The sequence below is a fragment of the Cebidichthys violaceus genome, unplaced genomic scaffold (assembly GCF_023349555.1).
Source record: "Cebidichthys violaceus isolate CVI_PGR_0920_01 unplaced genomic scaffold, fCebVio1.0.p SCAF_2, whole genome shotgun sequence".
Lineage (NCBI taxonomy): Eukaryota > Metazoa > Chordata > Actinopteri > Perciformes > Stichaeidae > Cebidichthys > Cebidichthys violaceus.
In genome coordinates, this window is record NW_027176372.1 from 18810102 (window position 1) to 18832794 (window position 22693).

The 22693-nt window shown below is 40.1% G+C and overlaps 3 protein-coding genes across 3 annotated transcripts; 1 reads left to right on the forward strand and 2 right to left on the reverse strand.

Annotated features, from left to right (window-relative positions):
- The first annotated feature begins 404 nt into the window (after positions 1-404).
- Positions 405-4239, forward strand: prss23 (serine protease 23). The gene is made up of 2 exons (XM_068714989.1): positions 405-654; positions 2403-4239. Exon 2 carries the CDS (start codon positions 2417-2419, stop codon positions 3578-3580), a length of 1164 nt encoding a protein of 387 aa, XP_068571090.1. The 5' UTR covers positions 405-654; positions 2403-2416; the 3' UTR covers positions 3581-4239.
- Positions 4240-4788: 549 nt separating this feature from the next.
- On the reverse strand, positions 4789-10732 carry cfl1 (cofilin 1). The gene is made up of 4 exons (XM_068714990.1): positions 10624-10732; positions 6440-6747; positions 6273-6349; positions 4789-5795 (listed from the first exon to the last, which is right to left on the reverse strand). The coding sequence occupies exons 1-4, from the start codon at positions 10624-10626 to the stop codon at positions 5683-5685; spliced, it is 501 nt and encodes a 166-aa protein (XP_068571091.1). The 5' UTR covers positions 10627-10732; the 3' UTR covers positions 4789-5682.
- Positions 10733-14634: 3902 nt separating this feature from the next.
- On the reverse strand, positions 14635-21918 carry atl3 (atlastin 3). The gene is made up of 14 exons (XM_068714991.1): positions 21804-21918; positions 20140-20362; positions 19544-19681; positions 18806-18910; positions 18674-18724; positions 18330-18386; positions 18088-18180; positions 17849-17987; positions 17621-17748; positions 17484-17540; positions 17314-17385; positions 17008-17199; positions 16573-16812; positions 14635-15425 (listed from the first exon to the last, which is right to left on the reverse strand). The coding sequence occupies exons 2-14, from the start codon at positions 20341-20343 to the stop codon at positions 15363-15365; spliced, it is 1539 nt and encodes a 512-aa protein (XP_068571092.1). The 5' UTR covers positions 20344-20362; positions 21804-21918; the 3' UTR covers positions 14635-15362.
- Positions 21919-22693: the final 775 nt, after the last annotated feature.

A 22693-nucleotide genomic window follows, 5' to 3' on the forward strand; every position in this document is an offset into this window, starting at 1 on the left:
AATATAACATGTCAAAAAAAGTTTAAAAAAAGTAATAATATAGCATGTTGAAAAAAGTAAAAAATAGTCATAGTATAGCATGTCGAAAAAAGTAAAAAAAAAAGTAATAATATAGCATGTCAAAAAAAGTCAAAAAAGTAATAATAAGACATAGAACGACAAAGATGATATCAAACTTGTCATCGTATAGTGTTGGTTTATTTATCACGCGTGATGAATGCAAAATATAATATAAACTGTGAGAATAAGCTGTAATTGAAGGTTTACATCAAACTGGTAGCCAAAAATTAACTACCCCCCCCCCCCCCCCCCCCCTCCCCTCAGCAAACTAGCTGGCGGAGGCGGGGCGCTAGAACCGTGAAGCCGAACGCTCCAGAGAAAGTAAACACTTCTTTTCAGTGACTCTTATTTGTGTCTCTGTGTCTGGGCTGAGCAGGTTTCGGACGGTACCGGCTCCGGACATGCAGAGCAACTGAGCTTTATTTATACAAGCAGTAAAAGAGCGAGCAAGATTTGGACGAGGAGCGGAAAAACTACCTGCCTGTCACCGGAGAGGATGAGGGGAAACCTGGGGAATGATCCCGAGGGACTCTTCTGATGGGGAGGAACACACGACTGGGATGTAAACACGAGCAATCGATCTCTAATCCGAAGGTAATGTATTAGATTTATTGATTTGATTGAGAATTGACACTTTGCGCTGCTCTGTATCTACTGGGATGCCTAAAATAACCACCACTGCTGCATTTATAGGTCTTTCCATGAATTAAAAGAGGGTTTTTTACAGCCTTATGCAGTTAGATATAAGGTGATTATTTAGGCCAAATATTACCCAAGGATAGGGAGAAATAATGGTCAAAGATTGGACATTAAATAAATTAAATAAAGAACCGTCTGAGGTTTCAGGTGTTTCCAAACTGAATCCTTGTTAAAACGGAAAGGGAACTTGTGCTTCTTTGTTGTATGACAGATGCTAAAGGGAGTTGAACTTCATTTGACTCTGCTGCATACGTTATGTCAGGCAGGATTAGATCACATTTATGTGCTGAACTTCTTCTATGGGCTTCAGACTGCCTGTGATCTGTGTACTGAAAGAGCAGACTTTTTGTACTTTCTCCTTTTATGTGCAATACAGCCCACTAACTGTGAAGAGATGTATCACGACTTAGAACATGCACCATAATCTCCAAGCAAAAATCAACACTCTAGTTATATGTTGTCACTTTTGCACAGGGATGTCCTCTGGATCATTGTCCTGTGGTGTTTCAATACTGAAACATGCTCTGAAAACAGTTATTTAATGCCTTTACATCACAAAAAAAAAATCACTTAGATTCTGTTTACGACAGCCTGGCTAACAGTGGTCATGAACATATCACTTTCTCTGTTTTTAATAAGTTCTACTACAGGTTTACGTCACATATTACCTCTTCTTCAACAGCCAATTCACCACTTAAGATCCTCTGTAACTGCCGCCGCTGTCAAGTATCTGACACTTCAACATGGAAGGAAGTTTGTACTTTCCCTGCTTACAGAAGCTCTTCTTTTAGTAACGCTGCCTCCTTTGTAGTGTTAAAAGAAACTGCACATAGGTGAGTGGACTGGCCCCACCCTGCCCTTTGTTAGAAATAGAGCTCTGTTTTGCCGCCGTGCCTTGACTTGTTTCTTTTCACTTTTTACACACCTGCTCTCTTCATGCCACGAGTGCCTCCGAGTCCACGGCCTTTAGAGAGGATCAAGTATCTCCTTGTTGCTGCTAATCTGCCCTGAAAGCCCCACGTACACCGAAGCCGTTAATGTTTGATGGAAAACAACGTCTTACCTCTGATCGGAGGGGTTTTACTGTAACCTCCCAATCTCTTATTCAGTCCCCCATATAATATATAACATCATGTAGGAAACTGTCATTTTTAAATGTTGTCTGAAGTAATCACACACTGCATTTCTTTTCCTTTTAGTGTTGACCGCTCCACTTTGTTCTGGCTTCTCAGCTATGTCTGTGGCCACTTTACTTCCTCTTTGCAACTTTTTTTTTTTTTTTATTCCTTTGGAATTCGTCTCCAAACAGACTTTAAAATGCGTGTTCGCTTCCATCAGGTTGAAATCCTATTTTCCTGTTAATCTATATTATAGGAACAAGAGGGTCATTGTTGCCCCGTCATACCAGATGAAACTCCGGCGTGCGTTGCAACATTTGATTTTGCAAGCTGACCTCACAAATCACTGCTGTGATCTGCAATCAACAATCAACTGTAAATAGTCCAGATTTATGGGGGGTTAGAGTTTCTAAGACAGCTTGTTTGGGAATGTTTTCCACGGTTGGTATCCTGACAAACACGTAGGAATTCATGCAATCTAAGACACATTTGTAAGCTGTATGTGATTACTCTGTGTCGTTGCAGTGTTTCCCGTCACCATGATTACGCCACGTGAGTGCTCCCTGTTGCTGACTCACATGCTCGTGCTCCTCCAGCTCCTCCTCCCTCTCACCTGGTCCCTTCTTCACCCTCCTCACCCTCCGCCCGTCCACGTCCCCACGCTCGTCCCTCACTCACCGACGCCTCTCATCCGCTCCCGCTTCAGCGCTCAGACTCAGCTGGACTTCACCACTCACTGCAACTCCAGCTGCTTCCACAGAGGAGAGCAGGAGGCCCAGAAGGAGCAGCTCACAGAGAAACTGGCTTTTGAGACGCTGTACGCCGACGGCTCCCGCACTCTCACCACTGTAGATGTGGAGGGTGATGAGGAGTTTGAAGGAGATCACTTCGCTCACCCTTCACCTGGGAGAGGGCCGAGAGTGAAGCCCAGGCACAGACGCGTGAGGCGGCAGATCTACGGAGCGGACGGACGTTTCAACATCCAAGGGGACAACTTCCTGTTGGATTACCCTTTCTCCACAGCCGTGCGGATCTCCACCGGCTGCACCGGCGTTCTTGTGTCTCAGCAGCATGTCCTCACAGCTGCCCACTGCGTGCATGATGGAAAGGATTATGTCAAGGGGGCGCGAAAGCTCAGGGTGGGATTCTTGATTCCTCCATCCATCAACGGCACCAATGCCGGCCTCACCTCTTCCGAGAAGCCTCTGGTCCGCTGGGTGAGGGTGAAACGTACCCGCGTGCCAAAGGGCTGGATCCAGGGCCCTCAGGAGGTCAGCATGGACTTTGATTACGCCCTGCTGGAGCTGCGTTGGCCTCACCGACGTCCCTTCATGCGCCTCTCTGTGGCTCCCTCCTCTGATGACCTGGCAGGGAATCGCATCCACTTCTCTGGCTTCGACAGCGACAGATCCGGGGAGCTGGTGTACAGGTTTTGTCCAGTGGAAGAAGAGTCCAGCGACCTGATATACCAGCACTGTGATGCCCGACCTGGAGCCAGCGGCTCTGGAGTGTACGGAAGAGTGTGGGACAACGGTTTAGAGCGCTGGGAAAGAAAGGTCATCGGCATTTTCTCTGGCCACCAGTGGCTGGAGATAGATGGGGAGAACAGGGATTACAATGTGGCCGTGCGAATCACTCCTCTGAAGTTCGCTCAGATCTGTTATTGGGTGCATGGAAACCGACTAGACTGTGTCCAGGACTAAGAAGGAGCTTAGCAAAGCACAAAGTGTAAAGATACAGGGTGAAATGTATTATTTCCTTAAAGAAAGAAGAGTGAAACAAGATTGAATAAATAAAAAAAAAGAACACCCTTCAGTGGTACATCAGTAGAGCAGATGAATAACTTTAGGATGCCCTGCATTGAGGTTTTTCTCTCCTTTAATCTCCCCCTGTAACATCTGGGCCTATTACACAAACCTGCCTGTGAGATCACCACCACGGCATCTTTTCATATGTATTTGCCCACAGTCAGTGTTTCCGCAGTAGCCTATTTAACATAAGCCACTTTTTTTTTTACTAGAGGGAAAAAACACTTGTCCTTGTGTGCAGTGAGTCAGTAGCACCAGATTATTTTCCTACTGTGGACAGTCTCTTGACGTTTTGTCTTTGCATCTTCCCTGCTCTTTTTTCTGATTTTGTGGAACATGGTTTAGTATTTGTATGCCTCTTCAAGGATCATTTGGTTTATCCACTTGATCTGCACACACACTTACATAGATTAAAACAATGTTCTTGGACACCACTGATGCTTCTTGACATTTCAGCAGACATTATGCTCTTTTCAATGTGGACTGGAGAGACGGTGTTAATTTTATTTTTTGAGAAATGCTTGATATATTTTATTAAAGAGAGATTTATAAGTGTTCGTGTCAGTGGTTTACTTTGACGTTTCCAGAGTGATGTCGTGGCCCCCTCTTGTGGTCAGAACAAGTACTGCAATAGAACTAAATGGACGCAATAGTTTGGTTTAAATCTAAAATGGATTGAATTGATAAAATGATTGACAGAAAATTAATCTGCAACTAGTCCAACCCCCCAAAGAAAAAACTACAAAAATTCAGACGCAAATATTTGTTGTATTTGTTATTTAGTCACAATTCTGTGACAGTAAACTGAATATCTGTTAATTGTTGGAATAGTTAAATTTGGGCATTAAATATAATCTTTTGACATTTAATTGACAAAGCAATCAGTTTACATTGAATAGAGTAGTTAGTCGCAGCCCTACTTTTATTGGATGAGCAATTATTTATCACAAAATAATTTGTGCACAATAATCTGAGAATCATCCTTAAAATTAATTTTTAATGGGTGCCATCCACCACAACCATGATGCTATTATAGATAAATGGATTACCAAAACACCACGAGTTTGAAACAATATGAAGTGGAAAAAGAGCCGTACAAGTCAGTAGTTTAGTGCTTTTTATTAGAGATAAGGAGACGATACAAAACATCCACCATTCAATATTCAGTCTAAACTCTGACCACTGCTCCTTCATATACACATCGCTCCCATCAGACCCTTATAACACCAACGTTTTTAATTTGAGGAGATCCTGGTTTTAACAAGTACAAGGAATGTTGTCTGTTAACTTAATCAAATGCCATGGTTTTCTGACCGAGAACTGGAAATTAAAAGGAATCACTCAAATTTTGAAGTTTGCCTGTTCAAAAAAACCAAATACAAATGGAAAAACAAAAAAAGAACGAAATATATTTAACCGTGTTCCCCCCAGAGAAGGATTTAATAGATCTTATGAATTAGTTCATACTATAACTAGTCTCAACTACACACACTTACAAAACTTAACTAGAAGTTTGGCAAAAAAAATGTAGTTGGAACGATTATGTCGGGATTCAACAGTTGGAAAACTAAAACGGTTATTGTCTGTCCCTTTCTCTGCAATCATTCAAATGGAACCTGAAAAAAAGAAAAAAAAAAAAAAAAAAAAAAGAACAAAACCCCGTCTTTAAACATGAACAATGTGTGTATTTAAGTTTTATCATCATCCTCATCTTTCAGTTGTATCTTAATATTTTCCTTCGTGTGTGTTTTGTTCATATTCTTTATGTTGCGTGAAGTGGAATGACAGTCTACATTTGCGGAATTTCTTTCTTTTTTTTTTTAAACTGTCACTTGATCCCAATCCCACCCACAATATCCCACCCTGAGAGTCACGCAAATGGTTTAGGTTCTGCTTCTGCCCGTCTCCAAACCACACCGGAATGAACAGCAAAACCCAACAGATGTGTCTGAAAGGCCTCGATCGTAGCCAGAGAGGAGAAGAGGGAAGGGAGGTATTTATACAGGTTTTCCTTCCAGGGTGATTACTGATGAGCCACCAAGCTTCTCTGCCAGGGTTTTCTGGTCTTTAAGGTCTTCCAAACCATTCACCTGCCACTCGTGCTTAATACCTGAAAATTAAAAGACATGTTAAAAAACACGTCAGAATTACAATGTTGCGTTCAGACAAAGAAATGCATATATCCTGGTAATATAGATGGATTATAGGCTAGAGTGTCATACAATAGCAGATTTTCTTTTTACAGAATTTGGGAAATCTGCCTTTTGCTTCGGTGTGCTTTAAAACTCAAAGCATTGGACATTTCACACCATTCTGCAGTTGCTTTTAAATGATGTACTGAATGACTTTTCCTATATTTGTATCAGATATGTGCTCGATATTATCAACATCATTGTAAATGAGAGCTTGCTCTCAACAGTCTATCCAGATTAAATAACGTATGAATGACACACACACACACACACACACACACACACACACACACACACACACACACACACACACACACACACACACACACACACACACACACACACACACACACACACACACACACACACACACACACACACACACACACACACACCTTGGAATTTTCTCTTGATAGCGTCTTTTGAGCTGGCATAGATCATCTTGCTCTTCAAGGGGGCGTCCTCTGGAGCCCTACGGGTGAGGCAGAAACATTATTAAAGCCAACTGTTGTTTATATTGATCGTTACAAACCCAGTAATGTCTGATAATGGCAGCCCTCACCAGAAGATAAAGACCAAGTCCTCCTTCTTTGTTTCTTTGGTCTCAAAGTTGGCGTCATACAGAGCGTAGCGACAGTCTTTTGGGGGCAGCATCCCAATAAAGTGCCCGAATGGGTCCGTGATGTTTGCCAAGTCACCCAGAAGGATCTCTTTGCCCTCATCCAGAACAATATTCTTGAGGTCGGCACTCAAGCAGAACAGAATGGCCTTCTTTCTCTTCTTCTTCTCCTCCTCAGTCGGCTGAGCCTTACGCACCTTCATGTCGTTGAAGACTGCGATAACTTCATCTGTGACTTTCACCCCCGAGGCCTGTGGAGAGAACAATCGGTTAACTCGAGAGTTTAAAGTCTTCACAGTTGAAATTTCTGCAATGGACCTTCTTTTTTTTTTTTTTTTAAACTGATAATGACACCACAACAAAGAGGTACCATATTTTCCGCACTATAAGGCGCACTTAAAAGCCTTTCATTTTCTCAAAAAACGACAGTGCGCCTTGTAATCCGGAGCGCCTTATATATGGATCAATTGGTTAATTGGTTGATCCATACTGGTTGTACACGGCGCTGTCAAAATGTTTCAGTACGACTGGTAAACTACAAAGCCGCACCGCTTGCAGCATTACGGCTACCGTAGTCAGGGGCGTCGCCGAAGTAATAGCGGTAAACACCGCTCGAGAGTTACTATATTGTGAATGCACTAACGTTTGATTTAGTGGTATCAGACTGTTTCTTTTACGTGTTTACTGAATCAGGGAAAAGTTCCCCTCTACGTTTAAGTTACCGTATTGTGAATGAAATCCAAAATCAATAAAGTTTGACTGAATGATTTATCTGACTGTTTTGTTGACATTCCCTTTAGCACAGCTCCATCTAGTGGATGCATAACGCAACCCCAGTCAAACATTTGACTGTAGTAGCTTCTATTCTATGCGCCTTATAATCCGGTGCGCCCTATATATAAAAACAGTTCTAAAATAGGCCATTCATTGAAGGTGCGCCTTATAATCCGGTGCGCCTTATAGTGCGGAAAATATGGTAATCTCTTTACGGTTTTAAATAGCATACTACCCATAACGATTGCGACAAGCTACCAACACAAAGCTAGATATGACTGCAGGTTTTATATGAAATGTAAATATAATTTAATTCCACCGACAAATCCATTGCTAGGACCTTGAATGGCTGCTTAATCACTGAAATGATTTGGGGGAATATCATTATGTAAATACAATACGTTTTAAATGTAAATGGACAAACGCTTTTAAGTTCCACATCAACTATCCATTGATCCCTAAAATCCCTTTTTAAATAAAATCACTGGTTCCAACTTTTAAGTGTGTATATTTGCCAGTTTCCTTTGTCCTGTGATATATAAATTAATATTTAGGTGTTGAACCTCTGGTCAGACAAACCAAGCAGTTTGAATAGCTCAACGTAGGTTTGAATGATTGACCAAACAATGAATCTAAAAAATAATTGACGGACTAATTGTTAATGAAAGTAATTGTTAGTTTCAGCCCTCCTCCACCGTGTGAGTTTTGCCTGAATGAGGCAACAGACGGCATTGTGCTCAACAGGCCAGAAGTGACAACTAGTCAGTAAATAGTACTGACATCATAAGAAAGGCCAGAGAGGGCGACATGCCACTCTCACACACATCAGTTGTCCTCGTAAGGAGCATTCCTGCTGAGGGTTGAAATGTAAAGGTGTGGCCGTGACAAGCTGTTGGTCATGGTGGACGAAGAGCTAAGTTGTGTAGTGCATTCTGAAAGTCAGCAAAGTTGATACGAATGAAATCAACACTGACGATTCAGTCAGTACAGCCTTTTATTTTAATATGTGTACGGTCACACTGTAAGAATGATAAACGCATACATTTTCTCCAGTACTGCGTGTCAAAAGTCCATCTTGAACATGAATACTAAAGTTAAGCTAACAGGTGTGTCAAAGTGACTGTGACCATTAGGTGTAGAAAGTATGGTTTTTCAGAGTGAAGAAGCCATGTGTGTGTCTACCATGAAGATGACCATGTGGGTGAGGGAGTGGTTAGTAATAAAGCACAGAGTTCAGTCTTAAACAATGGGGCTTTTGAAGAAACTGCCTGTAGCTACAAGTCACATTGCTGAGTCACTGGCTCTCCATAACTCAATTTGGTCTTCTGACTTCTGTTTAAGGCACTCAAAAACAGGAAAATGCAGTCTCAGGAGAAGAAAAACTGTCTACCAGCAATGTGTCAATGGAAAAAGAGACAACAAAGAAAAGGAAATATAATGGGGCAGGAAAGACGGAAAAAGGAACCCAACCGCAAAGTAGCACAGGCAGGCTTTGCATGTTTGCTCAGGGCGTAAAAGACCTGTATGAGATAACAGTGAGTTTTAGAGTAATAATTAACCAGCAAACAACCTTACTCGCTTCCTTAATCATTGTGCATCAATAAAATAATGGTACCTTGCTATGACTGCAAGGAACCTGAAAAAAAAAATACACAAGTCTGTCTCCAAGATATTTGCTGAGGTTTACAAATGTCTACGACCCAGCGCATGACAGTCACTGATGCTCAGACATCATGTCTAATTCTTCTGTACACAAACACCATTGGTAAAGCCAATAAAATATTTCCAATTCTTGAGATACTGTTCATATTCTGTATATTGCTAGTTGTAGCAGCAAGCTAACGTTAACTCTAGCCTTATCTAACATTAATCAGAGGTACTTTTCTTAACACAAGTCAAGGTTCAAGTGACTCAATATAAGTGTAGCCACAATACAAGTCTTGAATTCCTTCACATTAAGTAACAGTTAAGATACAGGCCTCATATGAGCCACTTTCACTAGCAAACATAGGCCTGATGGGTTTATATCCAAACTCTGAAATTAAAACACTGAAACGGTAAAATGTGCAGTGGCAGATTTAGGTTATTATCAGGATGTCAACGGTGCATATAATATTAGATATGTAAGAGTGATTTTTTTTTTTTAATTTTCGCATTGCAGTAATGCACAAAAATAACTACGAATGAAATGAGAAATCCGTCCATTAATCCGTTTGAATTATATAGGAGTTTAATGGCGTGACGTCTGTATAAACGGCTGTACAAATAAGATGCGCAACAAGAAAAAAAGATGCGCATTACCGACTGCGAAAACCCAGAGACCGCGGCCCAAAGCTGGTCTTATATAATGTCGACAATAACGTCAAATATTTGCTATATTCCAATTTAATACATGGTCAAATGTTTACATGGGGAAATGGCAGGAAGATAGAACTCATTCCAGAACAGTTATACAAAAAAAAAAAATTGTCTATGCACCAAATTCAGGGTGGGGCCATGAATGCAGCACACGTGCACGTCTGTGCGCTAACGTGCTATATAAAGGCAAAAAGGACGGTTCCGTTGTCAATTAACACGTTTAGTGTCACGGCACAACTCGGGCATAAACCTATACAATTGTCGATATATAAGATCACATCACTGTGGTGTAATGGCGGCTTTATGTGGGGAACGTAGACAACCAGCGTCTAAAGATACCGTTAGACAAAGAACAAGGAAATCAGAGCTAGCTTTAGCCACTACGGGTGTCATTTCCTGCCTCTTGCTAACGTAGCTTGGCTTCAGCTAACAATAACGTTAGCCCCAAGCTGTTAGCGCTGCGCACCTGCCAGCGATGCGCTGTTATTCAGTAGAAGCGTCAACGAGCAAGGTGTGAAACAGCTCAAACACGATGCAGTAAAAGTAACGTCATGACAACGGTGTGCATGGTAACACAATAAGACACCTTTTTTTTCAGCGAAACTCAAGATGAACGAAATGGCGCCAGTTGTTTTAGTACCACAGGCGTTTTTTCGGGTCCATTATCACAACCTCGTAAAACACGTTAATACCGCACGGTAAAAGTAACGGCGTGTGATTAATTAAATATAAAACGCGGATGGCCGCGCTGTATGAACGCTTTGTTAGCCTATCGGTTACTACAGTAGTGCTGTTTGCTGCCATTAGCCACAGCGCGAGTAGCGGATCGTGCGATACGGAAGCGGCTAACGTTAGCTACGTTTAACGTTAAAAGCAATACCATTACCTATAAAATAAAAACACAAATCGACCGGCAAAATCTCCCCAGATCTTAAGATGAAGTCGACATTAGTCAGCAGAAAAATAAACCGTGATAAAGACGATGTTAGACGTACCATGGCTGTAGCTCTGGATTAGTCAGCGTCTGGGTAGGAATTGAATCAACTGATGATGAATGGTCGGTCTCGCTCACACACTGGATACACGACGTGAACGCGGCTATAAGCGCGCGGCCCTGACGACTCCGGCCAGGTGCACGAGCGGGAGCGCTTGTCTGCTATACCTATAATTGTCCGGTGGCTGTATTTGTTTTTGGGTATACTATTGATTTAAGTATTCTGTCACGTGTGATAACACAAATAGGGTCGCAGATTTAATCTAAATATGAGTAAGCTTCAGCTTAATATAGTATACACACAAATTAAATAGGGAATACAAAAACAATAATCTTTCCAGTGGCATTTTAAGATTTTGACTGATGTTATCAAACATAACACTAATTGGCAACATTTGAGGGAACCAATATTATACCGCTTACCACTAGTATTTTTTCCGCATTTTATTCTTTTATTTTCCCTGCAATTACATTAATACTTTGTATTTCCTTTGGCGTTCGCGGCCAGCACTGATGAACAAATCAAACATACTAAATAGGTGGGAAGAGCGCTATGGGAATATGTGTTTGTGTGGTATATGAATACACCCACAACTCCCTGATAATATCTAATGTACATTATGAAATCATATTATGGTGCTCAGTAAATAAATAAAAAATACAACAATCTTGGTCAGACCACACATTTCAAGCCTTGAACGCAACTATAGGCCTAACATTTTAATTTAATTTAATTGTAACCTTTTTCTAATTTATTAAAGACAACCTACGTATATGAAACCATTATTGTGACTGTAACAATATATTTTCAGTGTTCATGAATACGTGCTACTCATTAATTCTCCAATGGCGCGAGGAGAGATGAATAAGTAAAACTATTGCTGTTGCTGTTTTAACCGAAATTCAGCAGCCATCCAGGCGCAAAGCAGTTTTCTGGGTGGGAGGAATTTCTCCGCCACCCACCCCTTCTCTCTCTCTCTCTCTCTCTCTCTCTCTCTCTCTCTCTCTCTCTCTCTCTCTCTCTCTCTCTCTCTCTCTCTCTCTCTCTCTCTCTCTCGTCCTTTCTCCCCTCCCCTCCGTGCGGGTTTTTGTTAGACTCACTTCCAAATATGGAAGTGAACGGTGGAGCGGCAGCGATCAGTGCACGCGCCTCGCTCACAGCACGAGGAGGGTCGGGCCACGACGCCGATCACCATATAAGGAGACAAGGGACACAAAATTCGCTGTAGCAGATTTTCTGTACAGAGAAAGACACACAGAGAGGGTCAGTGTGAAGGATGAGAAGATGAGGCGCAGTAGTGACACTGAAGACACGCAATTTCTCCGGAGAATAAAAATATATAAACGGAGGTCAGTTTATACTGAGGCAAGGCTGTTGTTTTGTTGTGGGGCATGTAGGTTATGGCTTAAAGGTGCTGTGGTTGTAAACACAAAGCCTGTAAAATATGACCCACATTCATTATGTTGCCAAACAAGCAATACAAGACACACACACACTCATATATGATGTCAATAGTGTCAGTAGCTTCTACATTCATTAAATAGTTTTCCCACCATAGCTGAAGGAATATAACATGTTATATCTTATTTTGTTCAGATATGTTTATGTTCCACATAACATACAGTAGTCTCACAAATCCTACCTCTATAGAATAAAAAGTATATTTAGAATAAACAGCAATTAGCAGCCTTTATATGAATGTGCTAAGATATATACAGTATGTGCTGCAGCTACAGCAGGTTCATTGCCTTTATTAGTACTGTACATAGATAGCCAGCAGTAAGTAAATGGTTTGGAAAAAAATACTATGTTTCAAGCTGAAGAATGCCCATCATGCAACCACATATTAGAATGTACGAATGTTCTAGAAGATTTTGTCTATTACGCTACTGTCGGATATTGCAGGACTGTATGTGTTAATATGTGAGCCACTGTAAGAGTAAAGGGCGTGTATGTTTTGGAATCTGTGTCAATGTGGAATATATTTGAAATCATTTGAATTTGGTCACACCCTGTTTATGTAAATTGCGACATGTTTTCATCTGCAATTGTGTGTCAGAATAAAACTATCTCTGGCCTGAGCATGACGCTAACGTTGGTCCTCTCTCCATCGATCCACAGTTATATCTATTGGCTACACGCTGCTTCCTAGCCTGTGTAACCTTTGACAATGAAGTTTGATCTAATGTAATCTAATCTGAGCCAAATATTCAAATGCAATCTGAAACGGAACATTTTGTGGCGATTCAAATTGAACAAAAGCTTGACATAAGTGAGTACAATGATCACTGCTTTGCCACACAGAGAGTGTTTATAATGGTGATCCTGCTGCTGGGTCAGTGTCGTAAGAGGTTTCAAAATATCCTACATCCTCTTTTCGTTTTTTTGTACAACCTTTATGGCTGAGTTTCTCTGATGACACACTTTAAACAAAAGAATGGATTGAAAAGGCGCATTAACAGTTTCAAGCTTTGTTTATTCTTTAGAAAACAGCATTTCTCAAGTCAAGGCCACAATACCCCTGCAAGAGATTACTACATTAGCTTTTACTACAATATTGCATGCATTTACCTTTGGAACGAGCAGTGTGCAAAAAGCACCAAAGAGGAGGGGGAGTGCAAAAGAAAGTGCTTGTTTCCTCCTCTTGTGCAGAGGGACAGACATGGAATGTGCAAAATGATGGTCAGAAATCATGGCTTGAGAAAGTCTCCCATCATCCATATTTGCACATCTCTTTTTGACCTTGTATTCTTATGATTCATATCTACAATTTCATCGAATCACTGTGAGATTAATGCACTGATTATTAGCATTTTGTGTGTCCATTCTGTATTTGAACACAGGAAATATATGGTTAGTTGTTGAAGTACACAATGCTAAATCATTAGACTATATTATCCTACTTTTGCTCTCAGGTTTTACAATCTTGTGGCATTTAAAAGACCCATTATACAAGACTAAATGCTTGCATTCCACTTCTCCAATTGTTTCTGAAAGAATCCACCTCTCATGTTCAGACATGTAGGGTATAGTTTCAAATAACCAGGGTCCTTTAATCCAATGCCGTGTTCATTCTGAGTTGGCCTGAGATGTCCTGCTTGGCCCCAAAAGGAAAAGGAAAACATAATAAATCCACCGTGTAGTCTACCTTTTAAATTCCATGTCTGACTGATGTCGGAAAAAAACGGCTGATTGGTTAAACGGCTGCAGGTAACAGAGGTCCTAAGAAACAAGTCAAAATGTATTATTTTTCCTTTTCTGTAAAATGGTTTCATTATATGTTATGCAACCATTGCATGCAAGTCAATTGAAACAAAGCTTTCACCCAAGCACACAATAGTTTAGAGCAGGATTGATAGCCACTTAAAGTGATTATTTTATCAAGTTTGTCATAGTAAAAAAGATGTTTTACATTGACAAAGTTTTCTTATAGAGTTTAGTAATTGAAACGGTTTTAAATATACCTTTTATCTGCAGCCAGATCACCAATGTGAGCAATGCGTCACAGTGATGTATCACAGAGTGTTTTCTCACAGTGGAGCTGATAGTACAGGCTACATCAAGAACTGATCTGAGGTGCAAACATGACTACATCTTAAGGATTTTTGACAATGTGAGGCAGTCAACTGAAACATTGTCTATAGGTTTCTACTGATTATTACTTCTTATTCTTATACTGTAGAAAAAATCCTGCTTGCTATTTGTTCCATGTCTGTTCAACACTTGCTATGTTTGATTGGAAAAGTGTTTTTTTCACTGAGTTAATTGTAGCCACTGAGTACACGGTCAAAGTTCAAATGAAATGTTAAAAGCTAACTCTTTGGCCGACTGGTCGCTAGTTTTATTATATTGTGCGTTCAACACCTTTGAGTATTCCAATAATGTCTTATCTTTGGAGAGGAAAAATGTCCAGAATACAAGTTCCTATATATATATATATATATATATATATATATATATATATATATATATATATATATATATATATATATATATATATATAATTTTGCTATTAGAGTCTAGTATACAGTATCAAAATCTATAAAGTGTAACACGTTCCATCAAGGAATAAACGGCAAAGCACTTGAAACAAATGAGATTCAACTGAACTCCCATTATATGCAACTTCCAAAATCTACTGTGCTATATAGAAAGTGCGTCTCCTCTTCTCCTTTCAAAGTAGAAATGCTAGTTTATATCAAATATAAAGCAAATCCACAAACAGAATGGAATGTTTTAAGGCCGCAAAGTAAAAAAATATAGCCACAAAGTGATATGTATAAATGTATAAGCTTTAAAGCCAGCATTTTTTTTTTTTTTTTAAAAAGGTAACAAGATATACTGCAGAAGCTTTCTTTGATAATCACCCTGACTTCCCCAAGAATGTGTTTTATAAGTTTAACGGTAAACATCGACATGTCTATTAAGACCAATTGTAAACTTGTAAAATGATGGCAGTGTCAATTTAAGACATGACGTATCAATAAGAGGGATTGGAATGATTTAACTCCCTGCCTCGGTGAATCCAGTCACCTTTCCCTAAGCCTGCACGTAAACAGGCAGAGTAACGAGCATAATAGAGATGCTGGTGGATTGGCATCATGTTTTGTACCTTGTGCCAACGTGGTTGAGCTGCATGTTTGTTCCAATGGGAGGCATGATAAGGCTTTAGTGCTGAATGTGTGCTTGTGTTGTGTGCTGGTAGCATTGCGCCGAGATTACGAAGGTCCAGAGGTCCTTTATCTGGATTTCTTCTGGTCACTGGTGCCCGTACCTCTCGACTTGTTCAACACCACGGTGGCCTGGAAACAGAGGAGAAACAAAAGGGACCATTACTGTGACGGCTGACTGCTTCAAGTGCTTCTTGCAACAAACGTTGACTTCCGTTTTTTTTTTGGTGTTGTGGTTAATTCACTGACGCCTCTCGGCCTCATCTGTCAGGAAGAGTGGCTTCGACAAAAAAAAAACACTTCTTGTTTCGTGTAAGTAAAAAGGCGTGAACTTGAGAATTATCTCCAGACGATCTTGTTTCATTTTCTATTTGAACTCCGTTGATGTTGGATCCGGCTCAACGAGTAAATGAAAGGGGTTGCAATAGTTAAAGTCACAGAGAAACATATTTCAATGTGCAACAGAATATGTGGGTGGGGTTTGAATTAAACATTAACATGGGATTTAATTTTTCAAAGTGGGCGTGGCTTGGCAAAACCAGCAGCTAGATGTGGCGCACAGGCCTCCCCCACTTGTTCAATCAAGAGGACAACGGTTAAATAAACAAATCAGACTTCAACCACATTCTGATTTCACAGGTTTAACAGCTAAAATCCAAACATACAACTCCTGCAATGCTTTTAATAAACTGTCTTTAAGAACCCACAAATAATTATCATCCAACCCTGCAGATATAGTACAGGTCTTGTGCCTCTATTAGCTCATTGTTTTTTATTCACATTTACTGTGTACTGTATGGTTCAGTCTCACCACTCTTATCAACCCCGTTTCAAGAAGCAGACCAGCTCTGGTAAACCCACTGTATACAACCAGCACCAAAAAAGCAGTATCTGATAACTCTGTCCTTCCTTTGTGTTCATGGAGTTTCTACATGTTAGAAACCATTCATTCAAGGCGGTAAGCATATTTAAATCTATACTTACTGAGCTTATATCCAGCTTTTGTCATACAGTACATGGCTCTAGAAACTAAACTGGAACTTCTCTTTACCTATTAAATTGCTGCTTTTCTTACCAGTATTTTGAGTATTGTGAGTCAATATCTAGATTATTACAAATGTCTCTTACCCTTAGATTGCTGCATATCCTTTTTGTTCTTCCCAAAAATCAATTGCTCCCTCTAGTGACGTTTACGTGTACATGCAGTGACAACAATATCACGACATAACCTAAAACCTCTGAAAGACTTCTAGACAGACACCAGCCCCATTATTCTCACCTGCTCCAGGACGACACCTGCGGCCTGGTCGATGGCTCCTCCTACAGTCCGGTAGCGACCAGAGTAGCGGATGAAGGCCCACGTCAGCATGGACATCATGACCACACCCAGAGTACAGTCACACACCAGGGCGAAGGTAGACAGGCCAACGAAGAGCAACACACCCGACAGCACGTAGAGAAGGCACACCAGGACAAACAGCACGGCAGGTGTCCGGAAGGCGCTGAAGAGGTTTTTTGCCTTTTACAGCAAAGAGAAGAAACAGATGATTAAGAAATAACATCACTGCCTTAAACGGCAATGAATGCAATAGTAATAATACACAAAATCAATCAGTTTAAGTGGTAAAACTGTTGAGTTTTGATTGATAAATCTATAAGCTATTTATTTCAATGTCAAATAAAAGGTTCTCATGTTTATGGAGTAGTCTCTTACCGCATTGTGCTTGCTGAGCGACTGCCACATTTCCTGCAGCTCTTGCTCCAGCTCTGCTTGGTAACGGTCGCAGAACTCTTGTCCGCCCATCTTCTTGGTCTTGGAGAAGTTATGAAGAGCCTCTCGGAAGAAAAAGTGATGCTTTTCCTCCAGAGAGTCGGGAGCCACATAGGGCAAGTCTCCCCCGCACACCTTAGAGCGGAAAGAAGGAACGCTTGAAGTCAGGATTATATGAAAACATACCTCTCTCAGTGACAAACAGACAGTGAAGAAGTGCAGTTGATGCATCGTTTAAGTGAAACCCACCCTCTCCATGTTCTTGTTGTACTGATCTTTGGCTGTTGCCACAGCTGCCAGATTATTGGCCTCTGCTGTAGCCTGGTGAAACAAAAGCGGCACATGTTACCTGTATTGGAGTAAAAAACTAAACAAAATGTTGCTGTTAAAACGTATATATACGTTAATCCTGTACATACCATGAGCATAGTCTTTGGCTGTGGCAAATCTTCTCCCTGGTAAATCTTGATGTAAGCCTGGTAGGACAAAAATTACAATATTAGACTTTAAAAAAAAATCTGGATTAGCAGGAAAACTGAGATGGAGAAATCGTTACCTTGAAGAACTCGAGCAGGCCCCTGCAAGTGACTTTGTTTCCATTTATTTCTTTCTCAGACAGACGATCGGGATGCAGCAGTTTAGGGATCAGGCTCTTCAGCTCCTCTTTAAACTCCGGGGCAACAGCTGAGGTAATAAATATATACCAAAAGTTAAGACAGCACATGGTATTTTGGGTATTCTGCTAACCTTAAACCTTAAACTAGTGTGGAAACAGAGCTCTTACCACTAAGCTGTCCCTCAAAAGTAGGGCTGGTGGCAACCTTCAACCCAGGGTGAGGTAACAAGAAGCAGGAAATGCTGCTGAAGCATGAATGGATGTGATCCCTCACTGTTTGCAGCTCCTCATGCTGGGTCTCATTCACCTTTAGACATCAATAGGAAGGCAAAATCCCCAACTCAGTATCTAAGATCAGCCAAGTGTATTCATTATATTCTTCCAAATCAATAAGACAGAATTGGTACCTGTAACCGTTTATCCAGGAAATCATTGCCTCCTCTAAACCCGTAGGTATATTCATAGGGAAAGCTCCAGTCCCTGATCAGGAACATTAAAGACTGTAAGAGGAAAATGAAAAGGTGTTAAATTAAAGAAAATACATTTTTGTACAACACAGCAACAATCGGATAAATGTCAAACATAACATAACATTACATTACATTACATTACATCAGCAATGACTGAAACACATTATGGTTCCTCTTACCTGGAAGGGCTTCTGAAAGATCTCATCCATGGCAAGACGACCGTACTCCGTGAACAGCTATGATCACACAAAGTTATTAGTGAGACGCACAAATCTGGAGAGCATCTAATGTTAAGAAGTGAGATTATGAAAAAGACCCTTCTGTCAGAAGCAGAAGAGCTTATTATCATAAGAAGGTATGAATGTGTGCGTAAATAGGGAATGTTGACATGCAGATTAAAACGCCTTGAGAGGTCAGAAGACTAGAAATAAATATATACGTATAAATGCAAGTCCATTTACCAAAACACCCGCTGACACTGCTAGACTCTGACTAATCTGATCTCATGCTCAAGTAAACAGACCTGTAGCTGCTGCAGATCGTCCTCTTGTATGTTCTGTGACAGATTGTAGATCTATAAAAGAGAAACTATATCAGCACACGTCACACAAATAAAAAGCAATGATGACCTCAGTGACAATCAGAGATCAGTCACCTGTATTGAACTGGTCATGGTGCTGAGGGCGAAGATGGTGGCACAGTCCTTCACGGTGGACTGGTTATCAAAGGCTCCCTGAGTGTCCATCAACACGACTGCCACCTGCCACAAAAAAAGATTGATTTTAATCCTGATTAAACACGGAAGACGTCAGCAGATTTGTGCCAAATAGAAAATAAAGTTTTTTAGCTTTAAATTAACACTACCGGACCAGAGAGGGGTGTTGTCATTACTATATTTTTTTCTATTGCATTATTTATTGTTTAGTGTATAAAATGCTCATTGTAATTTCCATCTTCAGATTGCTTGTTCTATTCAAACAAACAAAAGTGCAACAAACATAATGCCACCGGCCACGACTGTCGCCTTAAAAAAGCAAATAATCACATTTCAGAAGTTGCAAACGGAAAATGTTGAGATTTGTCTTGATTCACGTCTTAAACAATTATTTGATTAGGAAAATTGTTGACTACTTTTATTGTATATTTGACTTTTTTTTCCTGCACAACAAACATGCAAGTCAGGCTAACAAATAAGAAAGTGTAGCTACAACGATGAAGGCTGAAAAGATCAATAAGAGGAAAATATGGGATGAATTTTGAGGAAACAAAAATCAGATAATGACCCAAGTAGAAGACTTTTCATACATATTATCTGACATCATTATCTAAGTTGTAAATACTATGTTTCTTGACAAACACATGGGACATAGATAAACAAATATATTGAAAGCACCTCTGTTCCGTCGCTCTTTTGGATGGGGAAAACTTCACTCCACAGCTGGATGCCGGTTGTCTCTGGTTCAGAACCTCCTCTCCAAGAAAATCCAGTCAGCAGCTCATCATCCTCACCCAGCCAGTTTTCATCACCCTGCTGAAATAATAAAAAAAAAAATACGCTTTCTAGATCAGCTGGGGCTTCTACATGAAACGTTAACATGCCTTGTCATGTAGTTTCAATAATCCTAAAGAATATAGCAGCAGCTGCACACATTTTACCCTCAGGTCATAATTATCCACGATTACCCAGTTGGCTATACTTTGACTCCACTCCTTACTATGGATCATGACTACGGTCTCAAACATTCCTGTTACTGTAAGTAAACTAGTTAGTTCACATGTTACAGCAGGGATGGGCATTAGTTAAGCCATCAACGCAAGACTATTTGTGATATTCCAGGTTATCACACCTTCAACACATGAGGAGGAGGAACTAGTCAGCACCATCAGCACTCATTAGTTAACATGATAGGTTATATGGCCTCAGAGTACAGTAGACGGATATAATGTCTGGTGAGACACTGACAGCTCCTGTTACAGAGGACCACTCACCTTTCTGTACATGTAGCGGAGCATGAAGTCCAGCAGGAAGCTCTTGCCCTTTCTGAAGGCTCCAGCCACTGACAGCACCACCACATTTTTGTCTCTGACCTCGGGGGCCAACAGAACCCGGGCCAAAGCCTCTGTGTCCAAAGCAAAGGAGTGTTCCTCCTTACACACTGTGACGATCTGAACTGGGCCTGGTTTAGTCCCCATCCTTAAGAGTTACTGGTCCCTGTGAACACCACAGACAAAATGCATCGTGTTAGAGAGAAACTATTCTAGAAGAAATGTAAAACAAATATCAATCTACGATGACATAAAGCATAGAAACGCAGCAAATAACTACAAGTGTGAATGGTGAATCTTTGGCTTTTTTTTTATTTTATTTTTTTTAAATGAATGACTTTAACAATTTATTAATCATAAAGAAATATATTTTCCATGTAATTTCATACCAGTTGACTGATTGATTTAGCACTAAGTAATTGCTCTTAAAAAAAAAATCACTTCAACTGAGAATTATTAGATTCAAATTTAGATAATCTCTTAATAGTTTTAGTTATTAATATTTACCAATCACAAGCATCAAACATGTGCTGATTGGATGCTTACTTTTCTGTATCTTAAGTTATTACAAAAACCTTTAGAACTTTTTTTTGTTTTCTTGTGTTGACTGGTCACAATAGAGTTATTGTCTGTCCATGACCAAAGCAGAAATTACAAATAAATTGGTCACAAGAAAACTAATGGGAAAATAACCAATAATCAATAACACTTAGTTGTCGGCCTAAAGGGTAAATTCCTTAAGAATCACTTTTCTGAGCAGGCAACTGACTTTCTTTCGAGTTTTGGATGATAATCCCACCCAAAACTGTTTACTAATTAATCACATTTTACCAGTGACTACTGAAATAAATCAGATATGCACTGATCCTTTCATCAGAGACAATATTGTTCTCTGTGTGAAGCCGTCTATGGGTGTCATGCTGCTTTGCCTCCAGCCAGTGGATTCACCATGCTCTCCCAACACGGTGCATGTTTGAGTTGTCTCTAAGGACTTCATTGTTGTTGCTCTCTGGGGAAGACGTCCTAGCTCCCACGATGACTAAGACAGGGAGGTGCATTGCTTGTCAGTTTATTTGTGGCTACAATAGCCAAAGCTCGCTTTATCCTTTCACCACAAACTCAAAACAAGGTGTGGCACTCAGCAGCAGCATGCCTAGCATTTATCTGCAGTGACTGTGTTGCAATGTAGAAAATAAATTCTGCAGCTCTGAGAATAAACCCTATTTGGTAATCTGCCTGCATTTTGTTATGAGCAAGCACCACATGAGGCAAGCTCAACACTACAGTATACTTTCTCTATAATCAACGTGGCTTGATCGTTGACAGCCGTGTTAGCTACACTCTCTCTTATTTAAACCAGTGTGGCTATGCTAAACAAATCTCTAGCGTTAATGAAGCTCATCGGCTAACCTAGCTATCAAGCTAAAGCACATAAGTATTGACTAATCAACTAGTTAACAGTTGTAGCCAATAGCCTGCATAAGCTAACGCGTATCTGTTGTTTGCCATTAAAGGGAACGAAAAACTACCGTCTCAGCGATCTTTTTAAATGTTAAACTATCTTGACAATGACTCTCTTCTTCTAGTTGCTTTGTGTGTGTTGTTACCTTTGACGTCTTCAAACGGCTTCAACACAATCACGGAGGAACGACTGAAGCGTTACTTCTTTTTTTTTTTACACTGGCATGAAAATAACTATGAGAACTTTTTTCCACACCACGAAACTCGCAGACTTCCGGGATATTCCTGCGCAATGTCGTCCGGGAAATGTAGTTTCGACTGTGGCTTCCTGCTTGTGCTTCAGTCCGTTGACGAACTACGCTACCCAGCGTGCCCTGTCTGTCTCAAAGCTTTGGGAAATGTAGTTTTTAATGTAAAGCTAACTCATTAAACGAATACGGAACTACTGGACAGGTAATGTAAAACAGCAGTTTGGTGTTTTGCGTGTATTCAAAACACATTGTGGCCTTTAGATGAACTACATTTATACCATTATAGTTATTTAGCAGTCGCTTAATAGTCTTGTGGTCCAATTGAATCACACCTCAATTGTTTCTTTCGTGTAAACAATAACAATACAGGATAAATGATGAATTCATTCACATAAAACAAAACAATTCAAAATAGACAAACATTAAAAACAAGCTAATTTTATTCACAAGAACAGCATAACATATTCTATTTGTTAGAATAAAAAATCTAAAGTTTTTGAAAATACATGCAATTTACAAACAGAAATTTTATGTAAAGTCATTTAAATGGCAGTGAGTTCAATTTGCATTTCAACTCCAAATTCCAACCAAACTATGCCTGGTTGAAGACAATTTAGTTTAGTTGACAGGATTATATCTAAGTTTTCACAGAAAATTAAAAGAACTTCAGTAACATAGCATCATGTAGCATAAAATCAACTCTAGCATACATGATTAAAATAATGACAACAGGTGGAAAGAAATCAATTAGAAATAAAATTGGAGGTACGAATTGAGTAGTGCTT

Coding starts and splice junctions, on each gene's coding strand:
- cfl1 (XM_068714990.1), bottom strand. Junction 6,350..6,439: donor GACTTGGTCTTTATCTTCTG/GTGAGGGCTGCC, acceptor CCTCACCCGTAG/GGCTCCAGAGGACGCCCCCT. Junction 5,796..6,272: donor TATCAAGAGAAAATTCCAAG/GTGTGTGTGTGT, acceptor TTTAATTTTCAG/GTATTAAGCACGAGTGGCAG.
- prss23 (XM_068714989.1), top strand. CDS start 2,417: ATGATTACGCCACGTGAGTGCTCCCTGTTGCTGACTCACATGCTCGTG.
- atl3 (XM_068714991.1), bottom strand. CDS start 20,343: ATGGGGACTAAACCAGGCCCAGTTCAGATCGTCACAGTGTGTAAGGAG. Junction 17,749..17,848: donor TTTTGAGGGACAGCTTAGTG/GTAAGAGCTCTG, acceptor TTATTACCTCAG/CTGTTGCCCCGGAGTTTAAA. Junction 17,200..17,313: donor ACAACAAGAACATGGAGAGG/GTGGGTTTCACT, acceptor TTCCGCTCTAAG/GTGTGCGGGGGAGACTTGCC.